General features: G+C 41.1%; 2 protein-coding genes across 3 annotated transcripts; both read right to left on the bottom strand.

Moving 5' to 3' along the window:
• Positions 1-1,458: 1,458 nt before the first annotated feature.
• Positions 1,459-6,143, bottom strand: p2rx4 (purinergic receptor P2X 4). Of its 2 annotated transcripts, XM_004072875.3 has the most exons (12): positions 5,973-6,143; positions 5,736-5,883; positions 5,585-5,656; positions 3,855-3,927; positions 3,673-3,769; positions 3,511-3,591; positions 3,284-3,425; positions 3,078-3,214; positions 2,898-2,991; positions 2,753-2,818; positions 2,567-2,671; positions 1,459-2,439 (listed from the first exon to the last, which is right to left on the bottom strand). In XM_004072875.3, exons 1-12 carry the CDS (start codon positions 6,110-6,112, stop codon positions 2,407-2,409), a joined length of 1,188 nt encoding a protein of 395 aa, XP_004072923.1. In that variant the 5' UTR covers positions 6,113-6,143; the 3' UTR covers positions 1,459-2,406. The 2 variants fall into 2 exon arrangements, with proteins under 2 accessions (XP_004072923.1, XP_020561870.1); XM_020706211.1 differs by having other exon boundaries at positions 3,078-3,425.
• A 333-nt stretch (positions 6,144-6,476) lies between these two features.
• Positions 6,477-12,971, bottom strand: LOC101168297 (zinc finger and BTB domain-containing protein 26-like). The gene is given in 4 exon segments (XM_020706210.2): positions 6,477-7,264; positions 7,267-8,579; positions 8,793-8,869; positions 11,971-12,971. Coding segments are annotated over 3 exon segments (1,371 nt in total). The 5' UTR covers positions 8,795-8,869; positions 11,971-12,971; the 3' UTR covers positions 6,477-7,208.
• Positions 12,972-12,973: the final 2 nt, after the last annotated feature.

Below are 12,973 nucleotides of genomic sequence, written 5' to 3'. Positions count from 1 at the left end.
CGTGCGGTGTGGAGGACTCACTCAAGGCAATTTAATGCAATGTTAGACAGAGAGAGAGAGAGACAGACAGACAGAGCGAGAGAGAGAGAGACAGACAGACAGAGCGAGAGAGAGAGACAGAGAGACAGAGAGACAGAGAGACAGACAGACAGACAGACAGACAGACAGACAGACAGACAGACAGACAGAGATAGTCAAAGAAGTCATTAAAGAAAAGTAGAAACATCTTTATCTATAAGCTATTTCTACCCTTCTTCAAAGTTCTCGTGTCCTCTTTGGAACCTGTCGACACATTTCCATGTTTTTGTACCAATTCATTTTAACAATTCATCCATATCATAATTTGTGGTTGCTGGTTAGATTCCCTCTCGATTTTGGTTCGATTGTAAGGATCCGACTGGATTTGAATAACTGAAAATCGATCTGGGACATATTTAGCCAAAAATCCACCAGTGTAATTCAGAGATAAATAGCTGGTACTGAACAGTGCAGGTGAAGCTTTCCAGATACCTTGTGTTTCTTGCAAGATAAGCAATTGTAAATTATGTGTATGTGTACAAACAAGAATACATGTCAAAACCATTTACATTTTAGTTTCCTAAAGTTCAGCCTGCTGTTGTTTTTCCACATCAAAATAATCCAAAGGGAACATTATTGGAACATTCTACCAGACTGTATGGTCACATGTCTTTGTTAAATTTTAAGTGTTTCCATACATTGGACTGGAATGATGGACTGATCGTTTTTTACTGTCATCACATGTGTGTTGTCCACTGTGATGTACTTGTTTTTTTATTGTAATAGTAAAATAAACATACTGTGCTGCATTTTCCAATATTGATATGATTGACTTATTTCATCTTGATAATGTTCAGGTTGGTTTGATTAAAAATTTCCCTCAGACAGATCAATCCAGTTGGATTGTAGTACTATAAATCGATTCATTGATTAAGTCAATTACTCGTTACACCCCTAGTTTATTTCTTTAAATGCTTTTATGCATATTTTTCAAGCACAAAATTAAAGTTAAACGTTGTAGCAGGACTTGTTGTGATGTTGTTGTCAGCTTTGTACAGAGAGCGGGCTGCAAAGTGGTACAGTGGTTGGCGCCTCTTGCCTCACAGCCAGGGGACCCTGGGACCTCCCTGTGTGAAGTTTGCATGTACTCCCCGTGTAAGTGTAGGTTTTCTCTGGGCACTCTTGACCTCTTCCCGAAAACATGCTTAACCGGTTAATATATGACTCGAAATTGTGCCTAGGTGTGTATTTGAATGCTAAAATTTAAACGCCACACTCACTCTGAACTGTCTCAGCTGACAGTTCAGAGTGAGTGAGACAGAAGTAAAAATCAAGGAAATCACACAATTTTTTTTAATTATTTTTAGAATAGTGCAGAATATGAGGAGTTAGGTAAACTTCAGCTACAAGACACAGAATGCGGGGAAACAATCGAGGAAATCACATAGTAGGATTTTAATGAAAGAATTGATAAATTAACTCCTACAAATAAGCAAGAATTCGGTTCCTCACAGACCTGTTACCACTCCTTTAAGAAGCTCTTCTGTCCAGAACTGGCCATCAGTATTTATGTATCTTCTTTGAACTGGTTATCTGTATAAAAGACACTTGTCCACACCCTTAAACAGTGAGACTGCAGTCTCTCCACTCTGACCAAAGAGCTGTCTAAAGACACCAGAGAAAGCTTGTAGACCCGAACCAGACAGACATGAAGCAGTCTACAATCAGCACGTAATGGGTCAACATGCAGAATTGGTGACTGCCAAATGAATATGTTTTTAGACCTGAACATGCTTGCAAACTACTAACTTAAATGTTGACCTGTTGATGTCTTTGTATTCACTGGAGCAACAATAGTAAAATGATCCTTGTTCCTTGATTTATAGTCTGATTAATTCAACGTAGCAGTTTCTTCCTGAGCCAGACAGAAACTGAAAGTGGTTGAGGTAATAAAATCTCACTTTGGATTCAAAAGGTCTCGTCTTGCAAAGGCGTAATCAAAAATGGAAATGGAAAAGGAACTGTCATTGTATCACTAAAATTGAGAAAAAAAATTCTTTATTTTATTGATTTCTTAAAGACCGAATGTTTGCTTTTAACACAGACTTCTATCAATGTTTCTTTAGTGAATCCCACATTGAAGGTAATGTACAGTAGGGTTAACCTTTCTGCCCAGAGCACATCCACTATCTAGGCTGATGAATAACTTTTGGGATTTACTGACAGTAAAACAACAACTTTTCTCAGGAGTTAACTGACACAGCAGCACAAAGGAGCTTTTGCTTTAAATTTACACACAGAAACCGCTTTAGTAAATGATCTGAATAGCATTTTTAGAGCACATCCCATTTTGGTGCACAAAGAAACTTTCGGTGCTGCTTGAGTGAATCATTGGGTGCCATAGGTGGTCCCCATTGAAACCTGCATAATAAAAATAGAAAACAGGCAGAACAAAAGACACGTTAAAGACTTGTGCATACAAATATGAACAAGAGCAAAACATGCAAGAGACGTCAGAGCATTGAGCCTCAGAGCAATGGTTACTTACAGGTTCACTGTCAGGACTTTCAACCAGATATGTTACTTTCTGTTTGGTGTAGAGATCCCTCTTTCTCATGCATGTTAACATAACCCAGTCTGCAACAATGGGCACCTGATGAAAATATTAGCAACAGTGAAATTCTGAGCGTCGCCGCTTTTGCTTTTAATGTAATACTTTTTTTTTTTTACATACCAAACTTAGAAATGATAAAGCTGCACCCAGATTCACTATCGCTGGAACAATTCCAAACTTCCCTGCCTGAAGGATCCAAAACCAGAATCATTGCAGAGTAAACGTTTCATTCTACAGAAGATTTTAGGATCTGTTTAGGCCTTACCGTGCCGAACACAATGACCTCGAAGCGGATTCCATATGCCTTGATTAACGTTCTTTCCTCCACCCCGTCTGCTCTTTTGTAGAACTTTGCAAATCTGAAAAATAACCAAATATATAAGCCTGATGATGCCATTTTCAGCGTTATCAACTTCTTAAAATGCTTTCATTAAAACAGACTCACCTGAAGTTGTAACCTGGGGCCACATCGTTACCCTGGTTTTGGTTGTCCAGCCGGTGGAAGCTGTATTTGGGAAGACACTTGCCGGCCCACCAGTCGAGGTCGCAGCTCCAGTCGATAAGAATTCCCAGGATGCCACCCTTTAAGCAAACAACGCAAGAACATGTTAGCAAAATCTGTGTGGTTTTCCATTGAGATTCCTTACTTACCTTCACTGCCATCTCTTGAAAGTCTGCTTCCGCCTCGGAAATGATGCGTTTGAGGCGGAATATGGGGCAATCAGGGTCGGTTAAACGGTTGAACTCACAGTGTGCCAGATACGAGGAGTTAACATGAGGCAGGATGTTTCTTCTGACGGAGGAAGAGGATAATCACATGATAGGAGACCTAAAACACCTGTGTCTGCGTGCAAACGACGTCGTAAGAGAACACGAACCCGTGAAAGTTGAACTTAGGGTATGTGATGCTGTTTTTTATCAGCACTGTGAAGTTCTCTGCCGCAGCCAGCAGTGCCTTTCTGTGGGACGAGAACTCATCACGTTAGGTCTCGTTTGTGCAATCCTTCCTGCAAAAACTGAAGCACTACAGCAGTTCTTACTTCGGCAGCCTTGTGTCCACTTCAAGTGGACACCATGAGAACACTTCACACGTCTTGACAGTGGTGGAAAAGTTCTCACACAGTCCCGTCCGGATGCCTGGGTTAAAAAAAAATCCAGTTTCATTATGCGGACCTAAAATTTACAGATGGTGTTTGAAGCCATTTCAGACAGGGAACCCTACCGTTTCTGCGGGGATCATTGTAACCTTCAATGCAATCGCAGTCGTCTTTGCATACAGTTGATGGGTTTGGAAGCTGGAGCAGTAATCACCACAGGTTAATTCAGTTACACAACAAAGCTCTGAGACACAAAAGGTTACAAAAATTAAACAAATCTAATGACCGCCTAATTTAACAACAGCCTGGATTGTTTTTTGTCAGATTTTCAGTGATTTTCGCCTCATAAAAAAAATCCAAATACTATGCCTTATTTCCTCCTCAACAGTCATTGAAGCTAAACAAGTAATAAAAAAGCTGAGTCAGTTCATTGGTTACCAGTTTTGCTTATCACAATAAATTGACACAGTGCAAAAACTGAATCTTAATTAATTAAAAAGACCTTTGTTTCAAGACAAAATGTCTTGTTTTCTGGTCTTGCAAAAAAAAAAATTGTATTAAGAAAGTTTTTCAATAGTAAAAATTATCTTAAACATTAGAGACTAGAATTTTCTTTTAAATAAGAATTTATAGTAAGAAATTTTTTCTTACTCCATTTGCAGATTTTCTTTAAATAGTTAATAAATGAATATATGAAAATATTTTGACCAATTTCGCCTGTTTTTGCTGTGTACCCTGGAGCCAACATACATCTATGTATTCACTTGCAAAATGAGTTTCTATGAACCAGTGCAGTTACCAAAGACTTCCACTAGAGGGCAAACCATAAGTCATAAGTCAATTTAAACTTCAAGGTTTAGGAAGGTTAGTCGGTAAACACTGTCTTGACTTGTTTGGTTAGTTGTAACATTGGAGGGGATTTCTTGTTTTCTGTAATTAGATTTGGTTCATTTGATTTTTGAAATCTGGTTATTTCAATCAGCAGACCTTTTTTAATTCCAAAAACTCACAAAACTCTAAAACTAATCAAGGAACCAAAAAAATAAGAGCATGTATAAGGAAACTACAGAATGAGAACACAGAAGGAGTTATAAAAATAACAAATATTTAATACTTGGGGTATACACTGGGAAAATTGCCCTTCTCAAAACAAGTTCAAACATATAGAACAAAGATGTTTTTCTCTTGTTACAAGTAAAAAAACTTCTTAAATTGTGATGTCCTTCCCTTTCAAGATGAGACTGAATCTTGAAATTGTCAATAAACACTCACATTTAGGAATATTGATATGATAATTGAAAAGATTTCTTAAAATAAATGTAATGTTAAAAAACGTTTTCAATCTTTAAAATAGACATATTCAAACACTCCCCCCAAATATATTCTATTTTATCTTAAATTCCTAGAATTACACTATTTAACATAAATTTGTCTGAAAATTTTTACGAGTTAAATTAAACTTTCCTGTTTCCATAAATCACAAACTTATTCTTAAAATATTATAGTAATAATTTGGTTTTATCCAAGATTTTGCTTCAAATAAGATGTTTTCAAGATGAAAAAACACCTCAAAAAGATTTTCAAGATTTATTAACTTAAGTAGTTAACAAAGTTTTGTCTTTTATCAAGTGTAAACAAGATATTTAAACTAGAAACTAGACAAAAAGACTTGGTGAGACTCAGCAGTGTCCTGCAGGTTTTCCTTGTGTATTTTGGACTAAACCATTTTCCTTCTTACCTCATGGAATTAAACCCTTTACAAATGAGTTAAGAGAAAAACTTTGACATTCATTCACCCTAACCCTCCCCCCCCCCCATCTTTATTACATCAAGTTATGGCGGGCCTGTGGCTCACCTCGGGACAGTGGGACTGAGTTTGTTCAGGGGTCACAACCAAGTTGGTCAAGATGAAAAACGAGCTATCACCCTGTCAGAAAAAGAAGCAAAGCAGTTCATGACAACGTCTGTGTGTTCCTTAATAGGAATAGGATTAAATGCTGGAATACCTGAGGCGGGATTACATAATCTGCAACGTCCCACATGCGTGGGTCCATATCAGATGTGTTGGTGTAGGCAAAGCCCTTTACTTTGGTGGTGACGGTGCTGATGACAGAGTCCGTCTCCTGGTATCCCTTCTGCACCACACACACATACCTGCCGCAGGTATAGTCGTTTCATGCCTGAACCGTCATCAAGGACCACATCAGCCCCCCTCCACCCAGGAATTCATGTTCAGGACTTACCCCACCACATACAGCACCACCAGGAGCTGAGTGAACCTGAAGACGATTCCCACACCAAAGTGAGGAATAACAAGAGTTTTGGCGGTTTCGTAGTCGAAGACATGGTGCAGAAAGCCCCGGCAGCCTGCAGCTTTGCTCATCTTTGCACCATGTACTGTGACGGACTGAGCAATGATGATGAACGGACATAGTTAGTCAAATCATTGTATTCAAATCAGGCTTGGCACAGACACAATATTCCAATGTGTGTGGTTTTCTTTTTAATGTTGTAGCAAGCCCCCGTGGTGCAGACTTGCTACCTTTCCCCTGGTGTCAGTTTACTCAGCTGATGAAACTTGCTGACATCAGTGCTGGACGTGTTTTCTCCCCGTTAATGACAGCGGGAGAGTCCCAGCAGCAGCAAACTTGACTTCAAACATCTGACTGCACATTTCCATGCCACAGTCAGATAATGAAGAGACAGCTTGTCCAGCTGCTTTGCGCACACATCAAAGGCTGCAAACATCTTTGTCTTGCACCACACGGATTACAAATTCATTTTATTTCCATTCCATGAACACAGGACTTCATTTGGTCCAAATGGATCTCTGATATAAAGTCTATAAAAACAAAGCAATGTTTGCATCACACATCAACATTTGTGTCCACACTTTTCGTTATGCATGAAGCTCATATCGTCATATCTACATAGGTAAAACAGACAGCCGAACAACATTAAATGGAATAATGTTTGTCTGCATTTGTTCTCCTAACATAAAGACATGCTGGTTTATAGATTCAACTACTTTCTAACACTTTTTTTTGTGTTTCAATGTTGAATGTTCAAGTATGACATGAAGGCATTGGACAAAAATAAAATAAACAGTCCACAGTAATGGAGCTACAGTGTGAGGCAGAGCTGGATAGCCTTCTTCCGCCCCTCATCTCCATCCTTTCATTTAGTTCACGGGTCTCAGGCTCTAGGCCTTGACGGCCGGCATCCTGCTGGTTTTTTATAAAAGTCCTGCCTCATCTGCTGCTGATTACCTGGGTCAGGTGTGTTTAGCCAATAAGGGGCTTCAGTGTTTGGTTTGTTGGAAATCAAATAGGCCCCCCTACTTCATGCCTGGAGTTTGAGACCTGTGATTTAGTCATCGTAAAGCTGACAGCGGCTTTACTGATCTGGCCCTCTTTCGAAAGTGCTGTACATTTATAAAAAGGATATCCTATTTCAAACTAAAAAGGGGGGCGGGAGCTTCATACTTGGGAGAAATCAAACTCCAGCCCCCCCTCGTGCAGGTTGCCTCTGTTGCGTTGTCGAAGCTGTTCTTGCCGTGGATCTGTTTGAGGTGCTTGCGCAGCACCGGCTTGTGGGCGAACACCATCTCGCAGTAGTTGCAGCGGTGCGGTTTGTCCCCGCTGTGCAGGTTCAGGTGATCCAGCAGCGAGCACTTCTGCGTGAAGGTCTTGCCGCAGATTTTGCACTGGAAGGGCTTGATGCCGGCGTGCACCCGCATGTGTCGGTGCAGGTTGCCTTTCTGCGTGAAGGTCTTCCCACACAGGAGGCACATGAAGAGCTTGTGCATTTTGAGGTGGTTGGCGTAGTTCTCCAGTTGCCGGAAGACCCGGGCACACTTGGGGCACTGGTGGTACCACTGCAGCGGCTTGTCATAGTTCCTCTGGTGGCCGCTGTGTTTCTCTGCGGGTGGGGACTGGGGAGGGGGGCTGAGCGGGTACCTGGGCATGCCGGGTGGAGCCGCCATCTCACTGCAGCGACTGTCCACCGTGGAGTTGATGAGGGAGTGTTGGGGCTCAGGGGACTGCAGAGCTGTGGGAGGCGTGGCAGAGAAGTTCCCCGTGATGGAGGTTTCTGCCGCGTTTGACACAGACTCCACCTTCACTATGGTGATGTCATTTTCCACCATACTCTGCCTGGAATGCCTGGTCAAACTCTGGACAGGGCTTTTGGGTTGGATTATAACGTCATCATCACTGTCATCATTAGTGTCTTCCTCAACCTGGCCTACCACCATCTCTTCCTCCTCTTCGTCTTCCTCCTCCTCCTCCTCCACCACCTCCTCCTCCTCCTTCTGCAGGACAGTCTGCACCTGAGACTGCTCTCTGTGTGCCGGCGAGGGTAAACCCTCCTGCCTCTTCTTCTCCCTCTTCCTGTCCACATCCACCCTGAGCTGGTGTGAAGCCTCAGGCTTGATGAACTTGCTCAGAGCTTGGGTGCACTGCTCCACAATGTGGCCCATTTGAAGGAAGCTTGCCACTGTCAGGTAGTGCACCAATTCCAGCTCAGGAAACTCCAGCTGGCCTGTGTAGCACGACAGCAGGAGCTGCCGACCGACTTCCGCCTCCTGGATCATAGAGATCTGGACCTCTTTAGAGTCTTGCTGAAGGATGAACTGGTCCCTCAGGAACGAAGAGCCTGCAGCAAACACCACCTTGTGACCTGGAACCTCCAGCTGGTTGATGCGCACAGTCACATCGCAGAAACGTCTCTGGTGTCGCAGGAGGTTCATCTTCTGCAGCATGGAGTCCCCAAACGTGGCGAAGTGGAACTGCAGGATCACTTGGTTTTGAGCCATAGTGACCCACAAAATAGCAACAGGAGCGCCGCACCTAACCAGAGGAAAACCAGACACCGCATCACTTATTTTAAACACGCTGTCAATCATGCAAACCATTATGCAAAGCATGCAAAACAAGATTTTGTTTTCTTTACGGTTTGTTTTCACTGCATGTCAGAAAGGTTTTCCTCTGAGATCATGCACGAGTGGTTTCCAAATTAGAATGGAGCTTTGGTTTTTATACAAAAATATGAGAGAAACGCACATTTATCCAGAATTGATTTCATTTCTGCACTCCTTTTTTTTCTTTTGGGAAAGCAGGTGTAGCAGAGGATTTTCCTCCTAAAAAGACAAGAGGTCTGTCATTTTCATCTTCGATACACTTAAACTAAGAATGAAAGAATGGGAGATAAGAATCCAGGAAATCAAACTTTAGGATTTTTAATGAAATAGTTGGTAAATGTCTCAGTAAAATAAGTCACCTTCAGACAAGCCAGAATTCTGCTCCTCACAGACCTGTTAGCTCTTCTATCCCCTACTCATTTCCTGTATTAATGACACCTGTTTGAACTGGTTATCAGTATAAAAAGGCACATGTCCACACACTTAGACAGTCGCACTCCAAGCTTCACTATGGCCAAGGCCAAAGACCTGGAACAGACCCGCACCAGAATAAAAAAAAAAAATAACTGAGTCTGCAACTGGTGAGCAGCAGTTAATTTTATTCTTTGTTTTACCTCGTGATGGCAAACTCTAGTCTACGCCTCGTGAAACACTGACCAACTTCAACACAACTGGGCTGAGATCGACACTCTGCTCGGATCTTTTCAGTTAAAAATAGCGACATCTGCTGGTTGTCTATTATTACTACATCCGAGCACACATTCAATCAAACCCCTTGTGACTTCAAGAAGATTTTAAAGCTCAGTTGATGTTTGTCTTTTTATGAAATGTTTGATCAAAGGTGTGTAGTTGTCATTTATCTGAATAACGGTTTGATGTGTGAAATATGTTGCATAGTAGTATTGGCTTTGGACCCACAACAACTATGTTCATCATCATCTCCACTAGTGATTTGTTGGTCGCAAATGAAACGGGGGCGAGGGATGTTCAGATATTCTGAGTGAAGTGATCAAGTGTGGGAGCAATTTTTGGAAAATGTAATTTATACAAGACCACTAAATATTTCCGTCAGTCTGGTGGTTCATGAAAAATCTCAAACCGTGGGTCAAAATGGTCACAACAACGGTGAACAACAATCCCAGAAGCACATAGGGGGACCTAATGAATGACCTCCAGAGAGCTGGGACCAAAGTAACAAAGGCTACCATCAGTAACACACTACGCCCCCAGGGCCTCAAATACCGTAGTGTCAGATGTGTCCTGCTAAAGCCAGTGCATGTCCAGGCCCGTCTGACGTTTGCTAGAGACCATTTGGATGATCCAGAAAAGGATTGGGAAAGCGCTATGTGGTTATAAGTTTTTGGTCAAAACTCAACTTGTGTATGCAGGAGAAGAAATGCTTAGATCAGGGTTCACCAACCTTTTTGAGACCGAGGGCTATTTCATGGGCACCAAGTGGTATGAAGGGCGCCACTAAAAACCTCCTACCCCCCCCCCAAAAAAACAACAAAAAAACAACACAATTTGAGGACTTCCTTTTGTGTGCCCTATTTTTATTTGCTCATTTTACACACAAAAACATGCATGAATTTTCTAGACTCGTATTACAGGGGGGGGTCAAACTCAGTTGCAGAGGGAGCCTAATTTCAAAACAGACTTTAGGTTGCAGCCGAACAAGATAAATATTTATTGAACACACTAAAGCTAAACTTTTAAACCTTTAGAACTTTAACTTAATTTTAACTTTTTAAACATAAATGTAAATAAAAACAGACAGGAATATTAATCCTCACATTAATGGATTACTCAACCACCTCAACCTATTCTCAAAATCTTTACATTACATGAATCATAAGAATGTCCAGAAATTGTGTAATTTATTTGATCTATTTAAACTTTTGTAATAGACCCTTACTTTTAGTGATTATTTTTTAAGTTATATTTGTTTACATATTTGGGTTTTCTTTGTCTACCTTTATCTCAGAATTGATATTGTTGTCATTGACAGACATGCCGTGGTTGTTTGTTGAATATTTGCCCGCGGGCACAGGGTTGGTGACCCCTGGCTTAGATGCATCCAAAGAACACCATGAGTACTGTGAAGCATGGGGGTGGAAACATCATACTTTGGAGCCGCTTCTTTACAATTAAAGGAAAGGATGAATGGGTCCATGTATGGAGAGATTTTGAGTGAAAACCTTCCAGAAGCAAAGGCATCGAAGGTGAAACATGGGTGGATCTTTCAGCATGCCAAGGATCCTTAACATGTCAACTGGGAAACAAACGAGTGGCTACAAAGGAAGCAATTCAATGCTGTGGAAAATCTTTAAAAGTCTGTGATGCCCAGGAACAACCCCAAAACACCAGAGTTCTGGAGGAGATCCGCATGAACCCAAACACCAGCAACCGTTTCTGACCTTTCCAATAAAAGGTATAAAACAAAGTCCTATACGGAACTTAATATTGACCTAATACTTCATTTACATTACAAATTATTGAAAATCAGACAAAAAAATTCTGGATTCCCCCCCTCACATTTGAAGTGTACCTATAATGAAATGTTTAAGTGGGAAAACTTGCACAACTAGTGACTATTTACCAAAAAAAAGTTATTTTATTTTTGTCCCACTGTGTCTTGGGTAAGAAGTTCCCTTATCAGCGTCACTAATAATTAAAATCTATGATCCTATCCAAGCGCTTGCAACTTTACACTACAATTAACACTAAAATTGTTCTTAAAAATTATTTGCTATATAAATTTTGCTGTTTAAACTCACATTTTATCTTCATAAAAAACAAAAGTTTGAACTATTAATTTAAAGCCACATATCTGTTGCTACGGTAGAAAGACTAACGTCATGTTGCATTACGTCCTTAAGCCACATTACAAAAAGCAGTATTTTAATCTAAAGTGGATACATTGCTTTTTATTTTTTATTGCTTTATATTACTATTGTTTTTATTATTATTGCATAGGTCAAGATCGATCCAGCGTTACTGTCGTTTTGAATTAGCTTAGCAGCACCTAGCTAACTCCAAGCGTCTCGCGCTTCAGACACAAACCAGGACGTGAGACTTGTGCTTTGAGTCACAGAAGGGAAAGAGCGTTCAGTTAAATGCACCATTCCTGTGCTGGCTGTACAACAGCAACCTCCAATCAATTCCAAACTAGCAAGCATTTGTCCCTCTGGCCTACTCCTTCACTGCTGCTAACAGCTGCAGCCATGCAGACAGTGAGTCGGTGTCTATTATCTGCATATTTAGCTGGACGACGTGTGGGATCCGGGAGCGCCGAAATCAAAGCATTTGCATTTACTTACGTGATGGTGGGAAGCGTGCACAGTTGAGAGCTTTGGGTGGGATCCTGGCCTGCGCTCCTGCAAGGACATGAAGGAGCTGCTCCGGATGCAAAACAAACGCCCAGTGCATGGATGTGCTCTGTTTCTACTAGTGTTTGTGGGGCCGGCAGAGCACAGGCTGAAGCGGTCAGGGAGAAAACTAGTTCGTCTGAATCATTTGTAGTTGTTCTTTACAGGGACATGAACTGAATTTGACACATTTTGATTAAAGAGTGTGGAGTAAAACAAATTGATCTTCCTATCAGTGATCTTTGGCTGTGTGCCTTTATTCTGAGCTCAGTGTTGAGTAAAGAAACACTTTTTTTAATTTACCCTAAAATTATTATTATTATTATTAATGTAAAGTTAAGAGGTCTAATTCCATTTGGCTCATCACCACTAAATACTAAACTTATATCGTCTGATAAACCTGCAAAAAAGCAGAAAAAAAGAAAAGGTTTTTAAAAAGCAAGTCTGAAAAGATAATTTACCATAACTTAATCTAGGTAATCTGGATAAAGACCCACTCCAGTCCTCTTTAGATTTACTGTAAAAGCGTTGCTGTGGTCTTATGATTAAGGCAATGTTATCCAACATTGAAAAACCTGTGTTGTTTTCTATGACATAGTTTCTGCAGATTGGCAGAGGTTCAGTAGAAACTGGCCTTTGAGTTGTGGGCGGGACCATTGGTGCGGCGCAACCCTGCCCCCCATCCCGTTAAAGAGAGCTCCACAGGCTGTACTGCTAAAGCCCCTCGCACCCTCGACCTAACATTGTCTGTGCAAACGGCGAGCAAGACTGGAACTATCCAGCCGTACACTTTTTAGCCAGATGCCAGTTCGGACGAGGAAAACAAAGACGTTCATGGATCTACTCATCTACAAGAGGAGCCGGGTGTTTGTGGCCCACCCAGCATATTTTCTACGCCACAAATACAATCTTTTTCAAATAACATCTGCTCCTGATTTCCAATAATCTGAATAAA

Source organism: Oryzias latipes, chromosome 9 (genome assembly GCF_002234675.1).
Source record: "Oryzias latipes chromosome 9, ASM223467v1".
Taxonomy (NCBI): Eukaryota; Metazoa; Chordata; class Actinopteri; order Beloniformes; family Adrianichthyidae; genus Oryzias; species Oryzias latipes.
Note: the sequence above shows the minus strand (reverse complement) of the source record. Positions and strands in the feature narration are given on the sequence as shown.

Bases quoted from the DNA above. Each gene is read 5' to 3' on its own strand.
- p2rx4 (XM_020706211.1), bottom strand. From the start codon at position 6,112: ATGAGCAAAGCTGCAGGCTGCCGGGGCTTTCTGCACCATGTCTTCGAC. The intron at 5,657-5,735 runs GTATTCCAGCAT...TTTTTCTGACAG, and splicing joins ATTATGTAATCCCGCCTCAG to GGTGATAGCTCGTTTTTCAT. The intron at 3,426-3,510 runs GTTCGTGTTCTC...TTCCTCCGTCAG, and splicing joins CCTAAGTTCAACTTTCACGG to AAGAAACATCCTGCCTCATG.